This window comes from Adiantum capillus-veneris, chromosome 17, assembly GCF_014529385.1.
Source record: "Adiantum capillus-veneris isolate H3 chromosome 17, ASM1452938v2, whole genome shotgun sequence".
Classification (NCBI taxonomy): domain Eukaryota; kingdom Viridiplantae; phylum Streptophyta; class Polypodiopsida; order Polypodiales; family Pteridaceae; genus Adiantum; species Adiantum capillus-veneris.
Window position 1 is genome coordinate 78,121,362 of NC_140947.1, and position 25,795 is coordinate 78,147,156.

Below are 25,795 nucleotides of genomic sequence, written 5' to 3' on the forward strand. Positions count from 1 at the left end.
AAGATCAACACGGTGAGCTCGATAACACCGGATCATCAAGTCATGTAGCAAGATCAACACAGTGAGCTCGATAACACCGCATCATCAAGTCATCTAGAAAGATCAACAAGGTGAGCTTTGCTGCAAGTGGGCTCAATAACTCCGGATCATCAAGTCATGCAGCAAGATTAACAAGGTGACCTCAGCATTGTGAGAATAAGCACGTGGCAGGTAGAGTTGGTCTCTCCAATGCAGTCGCCGTTGTTTTCTGTGCTCAAGAAGAAACCCCACCTTTCTTCATTGCTCAAGCTCCAGCTTGATGGCCTGATTATGTCAATGGTCACATTTTCCAGCAATTTCCTGGTCACTTCAATCCTTGACATGAGCTTGCAGAAAATGAGCATCCAAGGGGCCAAGCACGACTAAGTTACATGATAACACCCTTGTAACTAGACAGGAATAATGCCTCAATGGACAGCCATTCTCTCCATTCTTCACTTTGATGAAGCTAGTACAAAATAGGTGGTTCAAAGACTAGGTAAAGATTATTTAGAATGGGTGGTGAAGCCTATCTAGGCACTGTGGAGTCTCACCCTCCCATTTTAGTTCTTACAAAGAGATTCAGGTTGTCGAAGACGAAAGAAAAATGCTGGAGGTATCACAATCACCGAGCAAGTGAGAACAAGTCATGAGAAAAACAAGCAAAGGGAAACACCACTTGCATCCAAAAACAATGTATTCAAATTTAAAGAAGATAACAAGTGGCTCCAAAGGCAAATGTTGTTAGGTTTACGAAACGATAACGATTTCAAGAACAGTCTATTCTCTCTATTCCTTGTTGTGGATGTATATGTCCTTTGTAGTGTATCTAATACTTCAAAATTTTAACAGTGACACAAGCTTGACTCCATCCGGTTTACAAAGAACGAAAATAAAACCACAAGCAGAGAGTCATATGAATTTCAATGGACAATCTCTCCATTTCTTGAAAAACTCTTGCAATCCTACCTTTTAATGGACAAAGATTCTGACAATGAAGAGGCCAGGCCCTCAAGGTTGAGATTTACAATAAAACTGGCAAAAACAACACACTGCCAATGCATGCTTCCTTATCAAAAGAAAGCTCATAACAATGTAAGTTGAAACAAGGAGTCCGCAGGCATACAATGGCATTGCCTTTCAATTGGAGAAAGAGAGCCAGAGGCAGTTAGTTCTGAGAGAGAGAGAGAGAGAGAGAGAGAGAGAGAGAGAGCACATCTTACTACCCACAACCACCTGGCTCCTATGGAAAAAGTAACACCCGTTGTACACGGGCACAAAAAACCTCGACATTGGGCTTGCTTGAGGTTTGAAATGAGCTGCTAGTCTGTGGGGCTGCAGAAACTTCATTGCTTATGACAGGGTGTGGCGTTGAGGAGGAGGGATGTAAACACCAGCTCTTCGTCGACATCGGAGCTGCTACTTCTCTTGAGACTATATAGCTGCCTCCATAGCTGCTCCAGGCTGACAGACTCATAGATGGGGCTCTACTCCAGACTGTATGTAACAAAAGGGGCACCATCCGGCATCACTCATATCGTAATCCCTTTGCCACTTCAAAAAAGTGCTCAACATTCTCCTCAGGAGTTCCAACCAGCACACCATGGCCGAGATTCAAAATGTGCTTGTGCTGCCCAGCTTTTGCAACAGTGTCATGAATTCGCTTCGTGATGAAATCCTTCGAACCAAATAAAACCCCTGGATCAACATTACCTTGAACAGCTACATCAGCTCCAAGTCTTTTCCTGGCCTCTGCCATATCAACTGACCAATCCACACTAATCACATCCGCACCGGCTTGGGCCATCCTCTCAAGAAGGCCACCACTACCACTTGCATACAAGATGATCGGAAGGTTGGGATGAGTGCGTTTCACATCACTAATTATTTGCTTCAAATAGGGAAGACTGAACTCCTCAAAATCCACTGGGCTCAATTGTGTCGCCCAGGAATCAAAGATCTGAACTACCTGAGCTCCATGATCTGCCTGGTATCTAATGTACCCTGCGATAGACACTGCAAGTTTTTGGAGCAGAGAGTGTAGAACCTGAAAAATGAAAAATCACCTGCTTAGGCAGAAAGAACAAGGTACAATTTTCTTACTGCAAATCAAAAGCAATGCACTACCTCTGGAGTCCCAAATGCCAAGTGCTTTATGTTTGAATAATTTTTGGAGGAGGCACCCTCCACAATGTAGGATGCTAATGTAAATGGAGCACCGACAAATCCGAGAATGGCAGCTGCACTACCAACCTGTCAATTTTGATGCATTAACATCAGTTTCAGCTTTATTGATAGGCCAGTGTCAAAACTCAGCACCCCTCTTCCCCCACACAGTCATTCAACCTAATAACTTACCTCTGCCTTCAAGGCCCTCAATGTCTCTCCCACGTAAGGAACGGCCTCTTCAGGGACAAGATCCCTCACTTGAGAAACATCGGCGGCAGTCCGAATTGGGTTGTGGATGATGGGGCCCTTACCTTTAACAATATCAAAAGGTATGTTCATTCCAGTAAGGGGAGTCAAGATATCAGAAAATAAAATCACCTGCAGTAACCATATGTGTGATCAAATTGAGGATCCACAACTAAGATGAAAAATCTCTGCTTATTATAAGTATTACTAAATTTTGCCACTGATACCACTTGGTCGTGGATATATTTCCATTCTAGTATGTTGAACTCACTCCATCAGGCTGAAACTTCTTCCACGGTTGGAGTGAAATTTCGTTAGAAAGTTCAACATTTTCAGATCTTTCCCGGAATGAAGGATGTTTCTCACACAAATCTCGATAGACCTGAAAGCCAAGAGGTAGGACGTTCAGTGCTTACAAGCTAATTTGATGTGATATAAGCAAAGGCTTCCACTCACCTTCATATATCTTCCTGCTTGCCGCATTAACCACACCGGGGGCCTTTCCACCTTCTCTCCTCTTACAGCCCTCAACAAGAGGGGTTCTATAGTTTGAGATGCCACAGCTTTCTCAGCAGATTCTGAAAAATTGACCCACAACTCAGCAATCCCATTAGACACTTACCAATGGCCTATAATTTTGACCGAAACATAGTCGTTAACCAAAATGCTTCACAACTCAGCAAACAGAACCACACTAAAAAGCAAAGAAACACTCTCTTGCAGTTCTTACCTGGATACCATAGCACTCATTATTGGTGGAACATTTCATATAGAGACTACAGAACATTACTCCTGCTTAATCGAAGAAATTTTCTTTACGATAATCCTCCCACAATATTATACTTCCTTGTATTATCTCTCTCTCAAACATTTTGCATGAAATCCTCTTTACATGAATGCCACCCTTTTTTGCACAAAAATAGGTCCTTCCATTAGTTAAAAGTCGCTCAATAGACTACATCAACCAATACCATGAACGGACATGTAAAGAGGGGAGACACTCCATAGTCAGAATCAGAATATACAATGACAACAACACAAAATGGGAGGGCAAATAGCCAAATAGTGGATTGTACTATCAATGAAGGCTGTGCTCCACCCTAAAGAAAGGTCCTGCTGTTGCTAAATTAGCTTTATCTGAAAGAAAAATAGTTTTAAATGATTTTTGGGAACTAACTGGATCCATAAGTGAGAGGGTTTTCTTGCTTGAGACATCCAAGTACAGATATTCTCATGAATGACAAGAGCACTATGAACGGGAATATCTGTTAGGCCACCAAGAACATGTACTTCCAATGTGTCACATCGGATGGGAGACAGAGAGCATTGAGAAGAAGTATTCAGCCATCCAAAACGGACATCTTTGATGCGTCACGGAATGGGTGGCATAGAGCATCGCGAAGTTGTTCCGTAAGTTCGGTGAGTAAGGACTAAGCGACGGGTATTCTTGATGCGTCACATGGTGGGTGACGGGGGCATCTGACAAGGAATATTCTATATCATGCGAGATTCCAAACTGAGTTCGTGTTGTGCACAAGAGGTGAACTGAGTTAGAGTTGTGCACAAGATATGAGACAAGCACTTCAATGAAGATGGGTTCTGAGTAAGCTTTGAGGAAATGCAGTTGCTGTTTGAAAAAGAATATTGCTTTTCAGGAAAGCAGATGCTTTACCTGAGTCTATGTTGGCATTGCATCTATGTATGAGACTACATCGGAACATCCAAGGACGCCTGTGTTGTAATTTTGTGAGCATAATTTTTCAGCTTATAAGTTTTTGGCAAGTTCATACCATTTTTAATAGTGTTCGGCCGTCCACTTAATAAGTGGGCAGCCACTGGCCAAACTTATGGCCAAAAAGCTGGGCGCTCCCTTCTCCTGCTATTTTCAACCTCCCCCTCTATCTTTTTTGCAAGAAAAACAAAGCACTAGCTCTCTCTCTCTCTCTCTCTCTCTCTCTCTCTCTCTCTCTCTCTCTCAGATATGCTAGACTGGCCCTTGAGTCTTCCAGACAGTTAGCTCTACAGGGGGACACTTCATGCTGGTATGCACAGATGACTTCATGGTTTCAGACGCATGGCTTCACCATGGACAGGTTGCCCCCTTTCCAGTATTCTCTTCAGGCACCCTCGCTGTCTCTTACACGGGTGGAGATCACTAGACTCATTCGTCAGGACCTGATCCAGCTCGACACCAGGAGGACATGGATAGAGCCGCCTCAGGAGTTGAGCACGAAGATGGCTTTCTATAGAGAGCATCTTCTCCACCTCACAGGAGATGGGTTTGTGATTCGACCCAGCTACATGGACACACATATGTCTCATGGTTTGCGTTGTGCCATTGGTCAGATACGCACATCCTCACATCAGCTCGAGATTGAGACTGGTAGATTCAGAGGGATACCAGCAGACAGCAGGATATGCCGATTATGCCAGAGAGAGCCAGAGACAGAGTTGCACTACATATGTCATTGCACAGTGTTCTATGAGATACGGGGGCGTTTCCACTGCTTAATAAGAGAGGGTTTTGGTCCTCTATCTAGGGTCATGAGTTATGAGGATCAGAGATGTCTTGGACTATATCTACTTGAGTTACACAGGTGTAGAGACACTTTACTGGGGAGAGCTAGAGAGAGGCAGTCCCAGAGACACATTACAGATTTCTTTTCACTAGATATGGGACAGCCAGAGGAGCAGCCACCACTGCAGAGCTCGTCCCACACTCATTCGACCACTACTGGCACTCTCATCGACCGAGCATTGGAGCTACAGAGATACAGACGACCGCGACTGAGGAGAGGAGCTACACAGCATCGACGGAGACTACAACAGAAGATTCGAGCCATACTCTCTCGACATCCAGAGTGCAGATGAGGATGGATCCTCACCATTTCTTCCATCTTTGTTTCACACACTGTTACATCCAGTTTACCGGGTACCTATTGTATCAGCTGCTACACCCACGTAGTTTTAGATTGTAGTAGTAGTAGTAGTATTTTGTTCCACTTCTAGTTCTTTTCTAGTTCTTTTGTACCCAGACATGGTATTAGATTCACTATTTTGTAACTGATTGGTCTCATAGGTCATTTTGGCCTTTTGAAGACGTTAATATAACATTTCATTTCATTTCATTTGTGTGTGTGTGTGTGTGTGTGTGTGTGTGTGTGTGTGTGTGTGTGTAAGGTGCAGCGGAAGAGAATGTTGAACTTTGCTCTAGATGAGTGCTCCGAACTGTGCTCAAGGTTCCTTTTACTTAGCGAAGGGAGAGCCTTCCGTTCTTTAATGAGAGAGTGCAATAGACACAAACAAAGTAAATGGACACTGTGCATGAAGGTGCATGAGACTAAGAGATAGAGAGAGAAGAGAATACGACACCAGAGATGTTGTCAAACCCTCCTCCAAGGGCCCCACTCTCTATGGCGAGAGCGGTCTACTTATGATTGCACAAATCTCTACGATGCTTGGACTTGCCGACGATGAGGACGACGACGAGACGGGCTGAAATTTGAGAACGCTAAGGGGCTGAAATCTGCAAATCTTTATCTACTGAATTCTGACTCTATGTCGGTGACGATGTCGATTACACGATGCGACGACGACGCGCTGAAAACGCAGATGCTGAAATCTGCGTTTTCCGGGCTGAATTTGCAAACTTCGCGGGATCTGACCGTGCGGCGAGGATCTGCTACAGGAAGGTGAGATCTGCGAGGTTCGGGGGTTCTACTGCAGGATCTGACTGCTGAAAACTGAAAACGCTGGTGCTACTGTGGATTCCGTCGCGAAGGAACTGCAAAACGCTAGGTCGCTTGCTGCTCCAAAAACACTAGGGCTGAATTCTGCTAGCGCTAGGGCTGATCTGCTGTTGTGGGGGAATCTGCTAACGCTAGGGCTGATCTGCTGTCTACTGTCGCCGTGAATCTGCAAATGCAAAAACGTTGGCTGATCTGATGCAAAAACGCTAGGCCTTCTGCAATGCTGAAAACGCTAGAGTTGTCGCGGGGGTCAGTCTTGCTGAGAAGTTCCCTGTTGAGCAAGGTGCTCCTGCTACCTCTTCTGCCAGAAAGTGCTGGCGCTAGGTTTGCTTATATACAAACTTAGCAAAATTGCCATACCTACTTCCCAACAAAAATTACTTAAAAATAATAAGTGAAAAATGTCAAAAATAGGAAAAATAGGTCTATGCACTGTAAAAATGCTCCTGATGGGTTTTGATGGAAATCTGATGATCATGATGTGTGCAACCAAAGGATATGCATCTAATCTAAGTGTCTGGACATGCACGGTCTGCGAACAGACTCACAAAAGTGTCAGATCACTTCCTATCCTAGACTGACTTGACTGAACTGAACCCTGGTCATGCTGTAGTTTGTCCACAGACACATAGGTTTGGATGTGTCATGTGACACTCTCTCTCTCTCTCTCTCAAAGATGAGAAAATTGGACGACAAGATCAAAGGCAACAAGAAGATCGCCGATGCCTCCATCACCAACATCATCAACAGGCTTGTGAAGCTCGAGAAAGAAACGGAGAGCCTCGCCAAGGAGAAGGAAGCATGGAAGAAGGAGAAGGAGAAGTGGGGGGAGGAGAGAGAGAGAGAGAGAGAGAGAAGGAGAAGGCTGAATGGAAGAAAGAAAAGGAAGAGTTGAAGGAAAAAATCGAACTCCTCCGAGCCTCTATCGCAGCGGAAGCCAAGGAAGCCTTCAAAGCGATCACCAAAGCCCTCATCGCAAGCATCGAAGACAAGTTGGAGGCCACCAAGGAGGGATGGGTCGAAGTAGTCGAGAAGAATATCAAAAAAGAAGCAAGGGAGGAAGCCAAAAGGATGGGGCACTCATCATACACACAATCATTGAGGAAAAGAAGATGCAACAAGCCTGCCATCTCAACGTGCAAGTGATTGGCATCAAAAAAGAGGAGGGATCCACACCCAAGAGCGATGGGAAAGCCCCATGCATGAAACTAGGGTACAAGGAAGAAGAGGAGCTACCCTTCTCCAAAGCTTGAAGAGCCAGCAAAGACTTGCTATAAAGAGCTCTCATCCTCCAATTCACCTCCAAGGAGTCCCGAACCTCCTTCATCCAAAAGAGGGTCTTTGAGGGCTCTCCTATCTACCTTGACGACGACCTCATGAAGATGCAACAAGACCACCGCCGTACAAGCATGCCTAGAGTCAAAAAAGCTTGCAAAGAAGGAAAGAATGCAGTATATCGAGATGGTAGGGTCGTCATCGATGGCAAGACCATTCATTGCATAGACTCACGGCTTGTGGAACACATGAGGAGATTCACATTGCGGTTTGGAATTGCAACACGGATCTACGGACACATCCACAGAGACTTGAGGAGATGATGGGACCTCATCCTGACAGAGACACATGAGAGCCCATAGCGAAGTCTACCGAGGATTCATGGCTTTCAGTGGGAGTCTTCACATCGAGGGAGCATTCCCCAGCACACTACACGAGGGTCGAGAGGGATGGCTATACTTTTCAATTAGGGACTCCAAAGCAGGATACAGATTGCGGCACGGGACCCACAGGCCCCTTACCTTTGGATCCGCTTTGAGCTATCACGTGACAGGATCATCTATATTGTCCTTTGCTACTTCGCCCCCTCACATAAGATGGTCTTGAATGAATGGCCTTCTAGGTGATGTCCTCCAAGACTACTTTTGAGAGAGGCTCCCGGAGTGATGTGGAAATGTCCAAAAGACAAGGATGGTGATTATACATCTACTCGCAACCAATGGACTACCTCTTGGATCAACGATTCCCTTGTTGGTTACTGGCAACCTTTGCTACCCTAACTCAGATCATATGAGCCAAACTGCAAACTGGATGGATGCTTGTAGAGCGAATGGCTGGTTATGCAAACGCCAATGCCCACAAAGGTTACCAGCCAACCTATGCTGCCCCTACGTGGGAAGATTGGCGAGAGCAACACCAAATGGGAGATGAAGATGAATATGTCCTTTAAAATGCCCTTGAACCATGGCAAGTCCTCCGTATGATGTCTCATGAAACCCCAAGTAGCTCCTCAAAGAGAGGCTCCTCTTGGAGCTTCGACTAGATTGTCATATGATAGACGCTCTAGATCAATCCTCGTCTCTGCAACAGATGTGGCTGCGAATGTAGGCTCACGATGCTTGAGAACTCCCACGGTGTCTCCCTCGAATTGGAACCCTTTGGCTCAAGATTGATGGCTACCAATTGCTAAGAAGATGTACATGGTGTGGACCCAATGTGCTGCCAAAGATGCATACGCATCAATGACGTGCAATGCGTCTTCTGGAATGATTGACTTCTTCAAGTAGATGGGAGAGATGGCTGTGCAAACAATGCCAAGACTCCAAAGCCAATAGCCTAATCTGGATGGCGCCTTCCTTTATCATGACAGGCCGCTAACAAATCCTAATACTCGCAATCAATATCTTCATGTTTCCAGTGCATGTCTTCACTGATGCAATCTATCATGTCGAAAAAGTTATGACTGCAAATATCCATGCTAGGATTTGTTCATGTCGAGGTGGTCGAGCGCGCACACCAAGTCACAACTGTAACCCCTAATATACAGTTTGTATTTTCTAGAATCTACGCTCAAGACGCACGGTCCTATGCACAATGGCAAGTCCTATAGTTCCTTGGGTGAGAGAAGCATCCTTGGGCGAAACGCTACAACATAAACTCAAACACTAGAGAAGGGAAAAACAAAACCGGAGATTAGCGGATTAGTACAAAATCACAAAGCTTTGATACCAATGTAAGGTGCAGCGGAATTGAAATGGTGATAAGATCTAGACTTCACACTTCTTCCTTGCGTTAATGATTGTTACTCAGTATGATGAATATGATTTCTTTTATTTCCTTATATAGAGAGAATGAGAGAGAGGTAGAGATGTGGAGAGAGAGAGAGAGAGAGAGAGTCTCACGAGGCTGAGTTTCACCTGCAACAGTGAAGGGCAGGTTGCCACAAGATGGTCCGGCAAGTCGGCACTAAAATCCGAGCAATAAAAGTATGTCTAGGCTCAATTCAAAGTCATTTAGGCCCCTTGTGACACTTATAAGTTGGTGGGTACTAGAAAATTAACTCAAAAGAGGCAAAGTGGACACATAGCGGCACCTGTTCGAATTTCCAAACTTGCATGAAGAGGGGGCGGACGCCCAAATTGAGAGAGGAGGCTGATTTTGCACATAAGTGAACTCCAGTGTGTGTGAGTAGTGGGTGCAAGTGATCATAGCGTTAATGGAAAGCTTGCATTTTCCCTTGTCTTATGTAGCACGATGATTCTGCTCTCGTGCATCTCTCTCCCCCTTTGAACACAGAAACGTGATGCCCTGCTCGAGGGCTTTTCATCTGTATGTACAGTTGTGTGGGTTCATGCGCGTTTGCCGAGGCGAGAGCCTCTTGCACAGGTACTAGATTAGGTAATTGCTAATCTCCCGCAAGTACAGGTGAATTTGGAGAGATTTCTCGCGAGAAATCTCGTCCATTCAAAGGGGAAGTAGCGTACACGTGCAGGAGCTCGAGGGCTTGCAATGGATGCGACCGGCACACGAAACGGAGCCCAAAACAGTAAATTACAGCTTGCTGTGTAACTTTGCAGGTTTAGGGTTTTGACCTTTATTGATCCCTAATACCCCCAAGAGCTTCGCAGAAGCTAGGGGATCATTGTACACGTGTTCTGGTGCATTTTCAGGGCAGAAAACAGAGAATTCAGCATGCTACAGATTCTTGCTAGGTTTGGGAAAGTGTTCGAATGCACCAGGAAAGTCACCCTTTGCACGGGGATTTTGTTTGTGAAGCCTCCTACTACGGTTATGCTGCCGAAATCGGGCTAGAGTAAGTCATTTTCAGCCCAGTAAAAGCGGGACAGCTCGTAGGAATTTGCAGGTTTTCTCCTAAGCTCAATAAGAATAAAGAAATACCGAAAGGGGCCCCAGTCTTTGGGGCCTACAGGGTGTCGCTGTCTGCTTGGAAGCACTCTAGCTGCCAAGCCATGCTTTGTTTGAAGTGTTGATTCCAGTCACACATTTATTCATGAAGTTTCTCTGTGTCGTAAAGTTTAAGTAAAGTTTATCAAGTAAAGATTCGGGTGAAAGCTTAAGTCTACCGCGGGCAGGTTTCATGGTTCCGTTGCCGAGACAAAATCACTTTTTCCTTAAAGAGTGAGCCTTGGTTGGTTTGCGGCAAAGACACACAGCACAGGAACTTGGAATTACACTATTCCTCATCCAGCGTTCGAGCGTGGCGAGAGTTCACGACCATCCCTGTCTATGCCTTTCGTTGATTTGAATGCTCTACAAGGTCAAGGGTTTATGACCGGGCACCTAGAAGAGGATGCGTTGAGGACAAAGTTGGTTGCTGCTGAGAATGTGTTTTCTCAGTTGGTGCAGAACCCTAGGATTATGCAATTTCTGCAAGCACCACCAATGTCACAGCAGAGCAGGCAACTTTCTCATGCAAGAGAGCCTGTTGAGGCTCAAGACCGGGTCCCTTGATGCGTCTCAAATGGGGAAGGGAGCACTCCCATGTTGCAAAGTCAGTTGGGGCTCCAAGACAAATTCCTTCTGTCCACGAACAAGTGGTTAGATCGCCTATTCCACAGGCTTTACCAATTCAGCCAACCACCCTTCAGAGTCCAAATGTTGCATTAAATGGACCTAGGCACGGAACTCCGCCGGGCCAGTGTCGAATAAATTGTGAACTATGAACTGTTTTGAAGTGGTTATTTAGTGCTGTCGCGGTAGATTCTTGACTTGGAGTGTCCAAGTCTGTTACAGTGGTATCAGAACGCGGCCGATTTCTCTTCTACAAGAAATCCGATCCCAAATTTTTTTTCCCGTGGCACCTATGGCTTCACCCAAGGATCAATCGACTCCCTCTGCATTCGGAGATGCTGGAAGGGATCACAAAGAAGATTCCGGCACGGAGTATGGCCCGCCTCGGCCTACTCAAGCGGAGCGTCGAGAGATGGAGCGTCGTCAATTGATCGGCGATGCAACAAAGATGGTGCTCAATTTTGCGAAGGACCCAAAAATTTGCAAAATATATGAGCAAGACTTCTTTTCAAGAGGTGCATGTGCAGTGGCAAAAAACCACACCACCACCACCAAAACCCGCTCTCAAGAAACCTTCTGCTCACAAGAAATATATAGAGAAGGAATTAGAAGAGGTGGTTGATGCGCGAATTGCTCAGCTTTTTGACGCGCAAAACAAAGCTAAAAAGCACAGCAAAAAGCAGAAGAAAGGCATTGACTTCCCAGGTTATTTGGGTCGTCATTCGACATTTCAAAAAGCAAAGAAACAGAAGAAGCGTGTTCGATTCGAAGGAGTACCCAGTTCTTCTTCTTCTTCTTCTTCTTCTTCTAACAGTTCTTCTAGCTCATCTGACTCGAGCGAAGAAGACCGAAAAGGCCAAAAGCGAAGCAAGAAACAACGCTTTGGAAAGGGCAAGAAAAAGGCAAAGAAGTCTAAATCTCAGTGAGTGACAGTTCTACAAAGGACTCGTCTACAGACACTTTAGACTCTGATGAGAGCAATTTTTATGCAAAGAAGAAGAATTTTTACAAAGCCAACCAGTATGACTTTCTCGAAGACAAAAGCAAGAAAGTCCGACAGTTTAAAGAAGGTGGACAGTCAATTAAATTTGACACGTTTTTGGGATATAGAGATGCTTCGAAGGCTTTGTCTTTTGTACAGCAGTTTGACATCGCTTTCGCAGAGGGCGTTCCTCAGAGCACTCAAAGATTCGGAGAGCTACCTCTTACTTTCAGGGCAATGCTCGAACTTGGTGGTCCACGCTTCTATTAAACAAGACTGCGCCAGTTAAATGGCTGAAATTCAAGAGGCTTTTTATTTCTTCTTGGCTGACTCGAGAGTATGAACGCGATATACAAACTGCTTGGAACCATCTTCAGATGACCAAGAAAGATAGAGTGGACGCTTATTGCGAGAAATTATGGAGCTCTTTTCTACCCGCCTCTTCATTTAAGAAGATCTCGTTCAAGGAGAAGATTGAGCGGTTTACCTTGGGTCTATCTACAGAGATCCGAGATCACTGCTTGGAACAGCAGTTAGCTTCTATTCAGGAGTTGATGAGTCATGCGAAACGGGGTTTTGCAATTCACTTTGGCAATCTGACTTACCCCACCGATGAGATCATGACACAAAGAGCTGAATAGACTTCGAGAAATGAAAGTACAAAAAGAAAGAGCAACCCAACAGAAAGAAAAGGATGCATGACCCAAGCTTACTCCTCAAGAGAGGGCTCTCTACATAAAGGAGGGGAAGTGCTTTGGATGCGGGAAACTGAACATATCTCCGCGAAGTGCCCTAAAAAGGCACTGAATGAGCAGGATGAAGAAAGGACACAAAGTTCTAAAGCAGCTGAGGGACGTGGCAAAAAAGGCAGATAAAAAGCATAACTGGTACCACATTGCGTGGGGCCTGAACCGAATCAAATGAATGAAAGTACAAACTTTGTCGGGCAAAGGGAAAGATCAGGAAGCTCTTTTGAAGGAGCCCAGGCCAACTTCTTGAATTGGCGCTCGATTTGGAATTACGCCCGACAGGCTGAGGCCACAGGCGGAGGTAGTTCGAGTGGCACCCGGACGGGATGTTGCCATTACACCAAGCATTGGCAAACTTCGTTTGCAATGACAGGAGTGTTTAGGGCACGCGGAGTTTTACGTAATTGCCTTGGAAGGTTGTGACGTTCTACTCAAAATCCCTCGGTACCACAAGAACAACGCCGTGGTTGACTACCGGACAGAGAATGCGACTTCGACAAATGAAGGGCTCAGAGATTGTACTTGATGAAACTTCAGTTTCTTTACTCACTTTTTTTTGGGAGAGAACTGAACGATGGATGAAGGTCGAATATGTTTTGACCTGAACAAAAGAACGCCAAGATTTTCTCCACACTCATGCCGATTGCTTTTCAGAGGGCCTGTCAGGCGAGTTACCACCCACTCGTCCTCACGATCATACCATTGATCTGATACCTGGAAGCACGCCACCGAAACGGCCACCTTACCGTGTGAGCCGAGCCCAGAACGAAGAGATTATAAACCAAGTGAAAGACCTCTTGGAAAAGGGTTTTGTCCAGCCTAGTACTCTACCGTATTGCTCTCCAGTGTTGTTGGTTTTGGAAAAAAAAAGACGGATCTTGGAGAATGTGCATCGATTATAGAGCTCTCAACAAAATCACCATCAAGAACAAATTTCCAATTCCTAGGATCGATGATATACTCGACAGATTACAAGGATCTTCGTGTTTTAGCAGGATTGATTTGAAGAGTGGATATCATCAGGATAGACAAGATTTTTCTAGAGTACAGGCTATTTGTTGGCACTTTCTTTGACAATATCATTGTTTTCCCCAAGAATGAGGCAGAACATAGAGATCATCTACTTCAGGTCTTTCAGGCATTACGAGATCTCAAGTTAGTGATTAATGCAAAGAAAAGTGAATCTTTCCTACAAGAGATACACTTTTTGGGACACTTTGTCTCAGCAGCAAGAGTGCAAATGGATCTGGCCAAGATAGAGACTATCCGTGATTGGCCCGATTTGAAGAATGTCCAGGAAGTTGGAAGCTTCTTGGGACTGTGTTCGTACTACAGGCGGTTCATTAGTTGGAAGCTTCTTGGGACTGTGTTCGTACTACAGGCGGTTCATTCGAAAATTTGCAGAGGTTGCTTCCCCTTTGCATATCTTGATACAGAAAGGAGTCCCTTTCTCGTGGGGACCCACAGAGGTGATTGCCATTCAGACTTTGAAAGAGAAATGGACTACGGGACCAGTTTTTACTTTGTCAGACTTGCAGAAGTCGCTTGAAGTATATTGTGATACTTGTGGTCGTAGTCTGGATGCGGTCTTAATGCAACAAGGCCAATGTCATGCCTATGAGAGCTGATTGTTTTCAAGGCCGGAATTGATAGTACAAATATGTGAAAAAGAGCTTTTGGCGGCTATCCATGCTCTTATTCAGTGGCAACATTACCTACTCGGAGCCGATTTTACGGTTTTTCACATATGATGGGAGTTTATGCTACTTCTTGTCATGGAAGCAGCTATCGGAAAAGCAGATGCGGTGGGCAAACATCTTGTCACAGTTTACTTCCATATTGTCCATGTGCAGGGACAGAAGAAATTGGTGGTAAATATTTTGTCCCGAAAGCCGTTGGTTCTGGCTATTTCTACGATACATCATAGGAACTTCGAGGATATGGTCGGTTAGTACACCACAGAACAGATTTTGCAGATGTTTTCAGTTGAATACAGAAAGGGGAGATAGTAGCGGATTATTCCATTCGGGATGGCTACTAGATGAGAAAAACCATGTTTTGCATTACACAACAGTTGACGAAAAAGGTTCTAACCGAATGCCACTGTCCGTCTTTTACGGGTCACGGCGGCATTGCTACCACCTTGAAAGGGGTAGAGAGATATGTCTTTTGGCCGAGACTCAAGAAGAATGTGGACGAGTTTGTGCACAGTTGCTTGGTATGCCAGAAGGTCAAGTTTGACAGGTATAAAGCACAGGGATTGTTACAGCCTTTTTACCCATACCACCCCGCCCTGGGAACGTATTGCAATGGATTTCATCTCCCGAGAACACAGCGTGGGCACGACTCTTTATTGCCCAGGTCTTTAGATTACATGGCATGTTTGAGACGATTGTCTCCGACAGGGACCCCAGGTTCACGAGTTTGTTTTCGGACAGTTATTTGGGGAGATTATAGGCACCCGATTGCAGTTCTCGTCATCGTTCCACCCGCAAACTGACGAGCAATCAGAGATTGCTAATTCAGTGGTACTGGCTTTGTTGAAGTCTTCTTGGTTGGATCAGAAGACTACTTGGGAAAGGTTTTTACCTTTGGTGGAATATGCCTATAGAAACACGTTTGACTATTTGATGGGGGAGATGCCATTTGAGGATTTTGAATTTGCTACGAGGTTCTACCCTTCCTTAGTGCGAAAGACAAAATTTTTCTTTGAAGCCGACCAGTTCACGAAGAACTTTATCCGGAAGGCTTTGCAAAAATTTCAGGAAAGACAAAAAAAGGTAGGAGATCGCTATTGTTGCAATTTGAAATTGAAGAAGAAGAATTGGGTGCTCTTACATTATGGGAAGGCACGCCCGAGAAAGAAAAAAAAAAGGGAAAGGAGCGCCTTCTTTGAAAGCTTAACATGAAATAGTGTGGACCTTTCCAGATTTTTCGAAAAGATGAATGATATCTCCTTTGGACTGAAGCTGCCAGAATACTTGGAGGATTCACAATGTTTTCCATGTGAGTCTCTTGAAGCCTTTTGAAGGCGATGTGCCTGATGATGAACAACTCGAATTGGACGAAAACGAGCAGATACTCGTTCCAGAACAGAAATTGGCACAGAAAGAAAGAAAGAAGGTAAAGCGAACTTACGGTTCTTGGTTAAATTCAAGACCTACTTCGCATTGGATGCGAAGCGAATGGAGAAGGAAGACCTAGCAGATATTCCTCGGAATGTGAATCTTTACCTTGAAGCTTTTGGTTTAGCATAGTCTACTCCAAATGGAACCCAGAATTCAGCTTGGCCAAAGATCTGGTGCAGTGGGTTTGCACAAGAGGGGAGTTACTCCGCTCCTTTGTCAACAGATGCCTCGATTTTTGAATACTAGAGTCAGTGATGTCTCTTTGAGCTTCAGGGATACTGAGAGCTGACAGTATTCTGTTGGATGACTTTATGAAATGGAATTCCTAAATATGAAACTGATTTGTTCTTGACTTGTTTTTAATCAGACATCTATAAGGTCCTGACTGGATCTAGATGCGATTGCTAGCTACATTGCCGATAAATCATGGTCTAAGATCCGGAATGAATGTTGAATGTCATGTGATGTCCTGTGATGTCGAGTGATGTCCTGTGATGTTGTGTGACGTGACTGTCGATTGATACATGTGCTAGATGTGTGTTCCACGTACGTAGGTACTAACAGTCAGTGTATGCTAAGACGGTCCATGGCCTCTGTCTGTTTTGCATGGGATTTGCTTTTTCTACGCAATACAGAGAAACTCTTTTGCTTTTATCCAAAAGAGCTTGAGACAGAGCTTTTCAGCTTTATTTTTAAAAGCTAATTATGGACAGCTTTTTGGGACTTGCTTTATTTTTTACAAACAAGAGAGAGAAAGAGCCTTTGCTTTATTTGGGCTTTTGATTTTCAGCTTTTGGGGCTCTGCTTTTGGCATCCCTTGTACTCTTTAAATATGTGGGTAGGCCACTCACAACTCAGAGCATCTGGACGCAGAGTCCGAGTGTGAGCGCCTGCCTGCACTCTTGTACTTTGAACTCAAATTAATACGAAAAGAGATACCGAAAGGGACGCCAGTCTTTGGGGCCAATATCTCTAGGCACGGAACTCCGTCGGACCAGTGTCGAATAAATTGTGAACTATGAACTGTTTTGAAGTGGTTAATTGGTGCTGTCGTGGTAGATCCTTGACTTGGAGTGTCCAAGTCTATTACACTCGCTCTCTTCCATTTCAAGTTGCTCATCAGGCTCCCTGTCAACTAGCACCTCACCCTTGAAAAGTTTCAAGAGACTCACATGAAAAGCATTGTGAATCTTCCAAGTGTCCGACAACTTGAGTCTAAAGGATACATCATCTATCTTTTTTTGAATCTGGAAAGGGCCATAATACCTCATGCTGAGCTTTGGAAAAAGCCGATCCTTTCTCTTTCGTTTCCTTAGGCGTGCTTTCTCAAAGCGTAAAAGCACCCAGTCATCTTCCTTGAACTTCAAGTCGCGTCTATGTTTATTTGCTGCCTTCTTATGCCGTGCTTGAGACTTCTCTAGAGCCTCGCGAACCTCTCGTCTTTGGTGCCTAGAAAGGGAGAAACCTTCTTAGTACCTTTGATTACCTCAAATGGCGCCTTCCTTGTCGAAGAATGAACCATATTGTTGTAGGCTAATTCCACCAAAGGCAAGTACTTGTCCCATTGATTCTTTTAATGCGAAATGTAAGAGTTCAACAAATCCAAAACCACTAAATAGGCTAGCTCATGTCACGTGACACATCCCAACCCTATGTGTACGTGGACAAGCTACACCACAGCCGGGTTCAGTCAGTCCAATCAAGTTAGATTAGCAGTGATCTGGCACTTTTGTGAGTCTATTCGTAAAACGTGCATGCCCAGTCACTTAGCATAGATGCATATCCTCCGGTTGCACACAACATGATCATCGGAATTCCCATCAGAATCCATTAGCATCAGTGTCCATTAGCATCAGTAAGGGGAATTTTCCAATGCATTTAGCCTATTTTCCTATTTATTGGGATTTTCACTTATTATTTTCAAGTGACTTTCCTACAAAAGTAGGTAGGGCAAATTTGCTAAGTTAATATATAAGCAAACCAAAGTTCACACTTTCTGGCAGAAGAGGCAGCAGGAGCTTCACGCTCAACAAGCAACTTCTCAGCAATACCCCCCCTCATGACCCATCGCCATACCTCCCATCACCCTCGGAGTTTTTCCCGCGACAGAACCCAGCAACATTAGCGTTTTTGCTTTCCAGGACATCCATCGCCATCCCCTTGAACCTCTGAAGCCTGGCGTTTCTTCCCTCCACTAGCAGCAGCCCCAAATCTTACTAACGCTAGCAGTTGTTGCAGATCCGCAGCGTTTTCAGCATCAGCCTACTGCAGCGTTTTGGCATCAAGTACCTGGCGTTTTTGTCAACGATAAGAGACCTGCAGCCAGCATTTTTTCTCAGCCCTGCAGCAACCAAAACGCAGCCCAAAAACGCAGCTAGGTCAGCGTTTTTGTTCACCAGTTCAGCCCCTACAGGGACAGTAAAATTCAGTCGACAAAACAGTCATTTTCAGCCCTAGGACAGCAGTAGGAAACAGCCTTTTTCAGCCCCAAACAGTCCATGAAAATCAGCAAATAGAAGATCCCAATTTTCAGCCACGAAGTCGTCGTCGTCATCGCCGTCGTCGGCGGCGGCGGCGGCATAGTCCCATTGCATACGCATTGTACACCTTTGTGCAATCAGAGTAGACCACTCTCGCCGACGAGAGTGGGGCCTTCGGAGGAGGGTTTTACAACCTCTCGGGTGTCGTATCTCTTCTCTCTCCTTCTCTCAGTCTCGTTCACTTGCACGCACAATATCCATTCACTTTGTTCGTGATCATAGCACTCTCCATAAGACGGAAAGCTCTCTCTTTCCCTAAGAACTAAAAGGAACCTTGAGCAATAAAGATCACTAATCTTGAGAAAAACAACATTCATTCCGCTGCACCTAACATCTCAGATTGCCCATCTGTCTGTGGGTGGAATGATGATGAAAACTGCAACCGCATGCCAATGTTCTCCTAGATTGCCCTCCAAAACAAACTCATGAATCGGGGATATCTGTCAGAGACTATCGACTCAAACATGCCATGTAACCGAAAATTCTGTGACATGAACAGTCTCGCCAAATGTTCAGGCTTGACCGTTTTCTTTACCGGAACAAAGTGAGCTTGCTTGCTAAATCTGTCAATGACTGTCCAAATACCATCATGCCCACTTTGAGTCTTGGGAAGCCCAAAAATGAAATCCATAGCAATGCTTTCCCAAGGGCGGGAGGGAATGGGTAAAGGCTGTAAAAGTCTTGGTGCCTTATGCTTGTTAAACTTGACCTTTTGGCATACTAAGCAATTGCGAACAAAGTCGTCCACATTCTTTTTGAGCCTCAATCAGTAGAAGTAACGCTCAACACCCTTCAAGGTAGTATTTATGTCGCGGTGGCCTGAAAAGGGTGGACAGTGGCACTCTGTCAAAACCTTTCCCCTCAACGGCTGTGTAACACACATCGTTTTGCACATCAAATAGATGTCCCGTATAGAATAGCCTGTAACTATCTCCCCACTCTGTATCCGACTAAAGATGTCTGCAAAGTCAGAATCTGTGGCGTATTGATCTACCATATCCTCAAACCTTCGATGATGGATCGCGGAAATAGCCAGAACTAAGGGCTTCCGAGACAACGCATCTGCCACTAAGTTCTTCTGTCCCTGTACATGGACTGTCTAGAAATGAAACTATGACAATATAATAGCCCACTTCATCAGCTTTTCTGAAAGCTGCTTCTGCAACAAGAAGTAGCGTAGACTCTGATGATCTTTAAAGACTGTGAAATCAGCTCCGACTAAATAGTGTCTCCACTGTGTAAGAGCATGGATGACTGTCAATAGCTCTTTCTCATAAATCTGTGCTACCATCTCTGGACGTGAAAACATCTTGCTCTCGTGAGCCGCCACTGTGTAAGAGCATGGATGACTGCCAATAGCTCTTTCTCATAAATCTGTGCTACCATCTCTGAACATGAAAACATCTTGCTCTCGTAAGCAATGACATGGCCTTCTTGCTTCAAAACTGCTCCCAAACTACGACCACAAGCATCACAATAAACTTCGAATGGCTTTTGCAAGTCTGGCAAGGCCAACAATGGTACGGTAGTCAATTTTCTCTTTGAGAGTCTGAAAAGCGGTAATCTCTGTCGATCCCCATGTGAAAGGGACTCCTTTTTGAGTCAGTAAATGCAAAGGAGAGGCTATCTCTGCAAATTTTCAAATGAACGCCGATAGTAAGAGCACAAGCCCAGAAAGCTTCGAACTTCATAAAACATTCTTTAAGTCACGCCAATCGCGAATAGTCTCAATTTTGGCCGAGTCCATCTGTACTCCTTCTGTTGAGACGATGTGCCTCAAGAAATATATCTCAGGCAAGAAAAATTCACTCTTCTTCTCGTTGATAACTGTTGCTAATTGGACTAATTTCTAATTTTTAATGATTAATTTCTTTCTCTAGGATATTTTATTGTGTACACTAAGAACTGTTAAAAGATTGTAGCTACAGGAAGTGCCATCAAGAACGGACAACTCTAATGTGTCATTTGATGGGTGACGGTAAACATCGCGAAGGAGTTTCCGTAAGTTCGGTGGAAAGGGCCGGGTTACGAATGCCCCTGATGCGTCACATGATGGGTGACGGGTGCATCAGAAAGGGGGCATTCCATAGGCTGAGGAGGAAATCTGAACTGAGTAAGAAAATACGCGTAAGAACATAAGCACAAGAATAAAGATGGGTTCAATGAAGCTTTTTACGAAAAGCAAGAACATTCGCAGGAGGGCAGATGCTTTCCCGCGAGGAGTCTGTGTCTGCATTGCATCTGTGCCCGTATTCTGCACCCGAGGACGCCTGGAATGTGTTCGTGTAGCATTGTTTTCACTAACTGAGTGAGTTTTAAAGTTTAAACAAGTTCACACTTTATTTAAAAGTGACCAACCCTTTTAAAAAAATAACATAAAGCATGGCTCTTCCACAAAAAAAGCCTACGTTAAAAACTCTGCGCTAATAAGCTACGCAAGGCTGTACGGACAGCAACGTTCTCTCTCTCTCCTCTCTCTAGGGCGCCGGTTCTTGCTTTTTGGGGTCGCTATTCCCGATGGGTGCCAAGGCCTATAAAAGAGGCAAGTAGCGTTCAGTTTTGAGCACGGATCGCAACAACCCAGAAGTGCAAGCGCTGGAGAATCTGGTAGAAGTGCCGACGACAGATTTCGCGAGAGTTCGTGTGCCGATGGAGTGCGGAAGTCGCTTTCTCGAGCGAGGAGCAACAGGTATAATTTGTCGATTACACATCGCGAGTATTGCTTTGTGTGGTTGTTTTTGCAGGAATCCTCCCTCACGGGAAGTACGACCTTTGCATCTAAGTCCCTCTCGAGAAGTACGGCTTCGCGCCAAAGTCCCTTACGGGAAAGTACGGCCTTGTGCCTAAGCCCTTTACAGGAAAGAACGACCTTCGGGTCTAAGATTACAGAACGGAGAGGTTTCCTCGGGTTCTCGTGCTTGTATACGAATTCTCCCTGAATAAAGAATACTCTTGACGGGGGGGGGACCAACCCATCTTCTGGTCCCCAATACTCTGTCGATCTTCTCCCTTCTCTAACATTTGCAAAGTATTTTATTTTTCAGATTTCTAAGTGCTCGTGTACGCTCCCGTTTTGTGACAGTGGTATCAGAGCTCGGACTCCTCTCTTTCTCTGCAAAGAAGGACGGTTCCGGGAAGAACGGGAAGAACCATGTCGAGCCAAGGGAGAAGCGTTGAAGAGGAGCTTCAACAAGTGCGAGCTCAGCTTGCGGATTTGCAACAAGTCTTACTATTGCCAGATGTCCAAAAGCTCTTGGGCGGAATGAAGAGAACGAATGGAACCTATGCAGCCGGGCATCCAGACCACATTGTTGGCGTGAGCACTGAGACCACAGGAAGAAAGAGAAGAAGAACGTGCCGAGGTGCACAAAGGATCTTCGGATCGGAATGAACGGCCTACTCCAAGGAAAGGCCAGGAAAAAGCGCTCTCTTTGCTAGACGAGAGCAAGGACATCTCTATCTCATCTCCATCTTACTCTCCCGATTATACTTCTACTTCTCAATCATCTCGCCAGAAGAAGGAAGCCGCTACTACTACTACCCTACATCAACCTAAAGATAAGCCTCGATTCAAGAAGCATGGTCGCAAGTCTCAACATCGCATGAGAGTCTTCAAATCGGGCGACAAGGACATCAAGTTCGAAACCTACAACGGACGGAGAAATATCTCAAAAGCACCGTCCTTCATCAGACAGTTTGAAGTCGCCTTTACCAATGGGCACTTCACAGAAAGATCCAAATTGCGCCATGTGGGGATGCACCTCAAGGAAACGGCAAGTAATTGGTGGTTAGCCAAGATTCTGGAAGGTTCTCAGGCCAGAACTTGGGAGAGATTCAAATCTGAATTTTATGAACAGTTTCTTCCGCCTGACTTCGAGCAGGACATACGGAAGGAATGGGATTGGCTCGCCCAGAAGGAACATGAGAGAGTAACGACCTATGTGGACAAGTATTGGTCGGTTCTTCTGAAGGTCACTCCCTTCACGAAGATTGCCGACGAGAAAAAGAAACGGAAGTTCGAAGCGGGTCTCCAATCGCAGCTTCGAAAGAGTATCAAAGTGTATCCGCATGACACTCTTCAGAGGATGATGGAGTCAGCAATCATTGCTGAGGATTTGCACTCAACTGGGACGCCCAAAAAAATGGAACATAGCACTTACCGTGACAGACAAAGAGGGGTCTACGATGACCAAGGGGGCCAAGGAAGAAAACATCCTCCATCTAGGGACTATGATCATTCTAAGAAGCCAGAGGGCAATGGCAAGCGAACTAAGAATCTTTCTCCTACTCAACTTCAAACCTTCAGAGAGGAAGGAAGATGCTTCTACTGTGGCGAGTAAGGACATATGAAACCGGATTGCCCGCTAAAGCAGCAACAGCAAGAACACGCCCCTACGAGGCAAGATAAAGCAAGGAAGGAACCCGCTCCACCAAGCTCGAACTCAATTCCAGATGTTCAAGGAAACACAAAAACAGAGAAAGGGAAGCGTCAACTTCTGAAGGGCTGGGGGTCTTTGAACAACCAGCGAGTACTGATTCTTTATGATCCAAGATCCACGGATAACTTCATCTCCCTGGATACTGCGGAACGTTTGTGCCTCACACCGGCTCAGCTTGGCACACCGGTTACATCCGGATCGGCATTCGAGGGGTTGACAACCAATGCAACTCCCGTGCAAGGACAGCTCAATCTTCGGATTGGCGAGTACAAGGACCGCGAATCATTTTTGATGGCACCCATCGAGGGATGTGATATCATCTTGGGTATGCCATGGCACTTCCACATGACACCTGTCCCCGATTATGTGGAAAAGACCCTCACTTTTGATCATGGGGGTAAGAAAATAAAGATTCATGCAGATGTAGGAGATTGGCAGTTCCCAATTGTAAGTCATATCTCCATTAAGAAAGAAATGAAGAAGTGTGTTTCTGCTTACTTGATTTTTGCACGTGAGAAGGATAAAACTAGTGGGGATTCACTCTCTAGTCTGGAAATTAAGCGTTTTCAATTTATTGAAAAGTACAAAGATTGTTTCACGGAAACACTCCCTGATAAACTACCTCCGGTACACCCGGAAGATCACCGCATAGATCTTATACCGGGTAGCTCGCCTCCCAATCAACCCCCTTATCGGGTGAGTCTTGCTCAGCAAGAGGAAATTTTGAAGCAAGTCAACGAGCTTCTAGAGAAAGGGTTAGTACGGCCAAGTGCTTCACCCTACTGCTCTCCAGTTCTATTGGTGCAGAAGAAAGATAGCACGTTTCGAATGTGCATAGCCTATAGGTCTTTAAACAAGATCACGTCAAGAATCGCTTTCCGATCCCTCGGATTGATGATATACTTGATAAGTTGCAGGGTGCAAGTGTCTTTAGTCGCATAGACTTAAAGAGTGGGTATCATCAGATACGGATCGCCCCTGAGGATGTCCATAAGACTGCTTTCCGCACAACCTTTGGACTATATGAATTTTTGGTAATGCCTTTCGGCTTGACCAATGCTCCAGCGACATTCAATCGCATGATGGACCGCATTTTCAGCCCATATCGAGCTTTTACGGGAGTATTCTTTGACGACATACTCATCTTCTCTAAGTCAGAAGAGGAACATCGGAAGCACTTGGACCTAGTGTTTCAAGAATTGCAAAAGCATGAGTTGCATGTGAATGCAAAGAAGAGCGAGTTCTTTCTCTCAGAGATACACTATCTCGGCCATATAGTCTCTCAGAATCAAGTGAGTATGGATCCTGCCAAGATCCGAGTGGTAGAAGATTGGCCTATTCCCACTACGGTACATGATGTACGTAGCTTCCTGGGATTATGTTCGTATTATCGAAGGTTTGTCCGAGGATTTGCCCATGTAGCAGGACCACTTCATGATTTGACAAAGAAGAAGATCCCTTTCAGATGGGGATCGAGACAACAAGGAGCTTTTGATCGGCTCAAGAACTTGCTAAGCCATGGACCTATTTTGATAGTGTCTGACTTAAGGAAACCATTTGAGGTTCACTGCGATGCTTCAAGCGATTGCATCGGAGCAGTGTTAAACCAAGAAGGCTATGCAGTGGCCTACGAAAGCAGACGGCTTAAGGATGCAGAGTTGCATGCATCAATCTACGAAAAGGAACTTACGGCTGTGATTCACGCCTTATCCAACTGGAAGCACTATCTTCTAGGAGCGGATTTTGTGATCAAGACTGATCACCAAAGTTTGCGGTATTTTCTTACGCAAAGGAAACTATCTGAGAAGCAGATGAGATGGGCAAACTTTTTGTCTATGTTTCACTTCCAGATCCTTCACACGGCTGGGAGTAAGAATGTGGTCGCGGACGCAATGTCTAGGCAGCCAAGGGTGAACGCTATCACTTCGGTGTATCACCAAGAATTAGAAGCACTACCGGATTTGTATCCGAATGATCCAAGCTTCTCCACCGTTTGGGAAAAACTACATCGTGGAGAGAATGAGTTTCCCTATTCCATTCGGGACGATTATCTCTACCACCATCAGGCCATATGTGTGGCGGAACCATTAAGAAAGAAGATCATGGATGAAGCACACGCTTCGCCTTATGCGGGTCATCGGGGTATTCTCCCTACGACCTTAGCAATGGAAAGATATTTCTTTTGGCGTAGCCTTAAAGCAGACATTGATAAGTATGTCAGGGAATGCTTGGTTTGCCAAAAAGTGAAGTATGATCGGCATAAGACGCCTGGGTTGCTACAACCATTGCCTATGCCTAATGAACCTTGGGAAAGTATTGCCATGGACTTCATCATGGACCTCCCTAGAACTCAGACTCGAAATGACGCGATCTGGACCATTGTGGACAGGTTTAGCAAGCAAGCACACTTTATACCAGTCAAGAAAACAATCAAAGCAGATCATATGGCTAGGGTCTTTCTGGCACAGATCTTTAAGCATCATGGAATGCCTAACGTCTATTGTGAGTGATCGAGATCCTCGCATGACAGGAAATTTTTGGCGTGCCTTGATGGATAATCTTGGTACGAAGTTGAATTTTTCATCTGCCTACCATCCTCAAACAGACGAGCAAAGTGAGATAGCCAACTCCACAGTATTGGATATATTAAAAGCTTGTGTCAGACCGGCAATCTGACTGGGAGAAATATTTGCCCCTTGTCGAGTATGCGTATAACAATACCATACACTCATCGACGGGGAAAGCACCTTTTGAGATTCTCTATGGTAAGCCTTTGCTTCCACCGATCCTTTTAACTAAGGATAAGATCTTTGCAGCAGATGAATTTGTCCGGGATTTGGACACAGCCTACGGGCAAGTTAGGAGAGCTATTCTACGCTCTCAGGAAAAGCATAAGAAAGCTGCAGACAAGCACAGAAGGAATCTAGACTTAACAGTCGGACAGTTAGTCTTACTCAAATTTGAGAAGG

The 25,795-nt window shown here is 45.1% G+C and overlaps 1 protein-coding gene across 1 annotated transcript in view; it reads right to left on the minus strand.

Moving 5' to 3' along the window:
• Window positions 1–935: 935 nt before the first annotated feature.
• The window catches only part of LOC147437534 (uroporphyrinogen decarboxylase-like), a 32,113-nt gene continuing 7,253 nt past the window's right edge, over window positions 936–25,795 (minus strand). Inside the window, exons 2-6 of the mRNA XM_086487051.1 lie at window positions 2,890–3,011; window positions 2,705–2,815; window positions 2,377–2,565; window positions 2,146–2,271; window positions 936–2,065 (exon numbers count right to left, since the gene is read on the minus strand). Of these exons, the coding sequence (XP_086343177.1) occupies window positions 1,547–2,065; window positions 2,146–2,271; window positions 2,377–2,565; window positions 2,705–2,815; window positions 2,890–3,011 (1,067 nt within the window). The 3' untranslated portion in view covers window positions 936–1,546. The remainder of the gene's footprint in view (window positions 2,066–2,145; window positions 2,272–2,376; window positions 2,566–2,704; window positions 2,816–2,889; window positions 3,012–25,795) is intronic.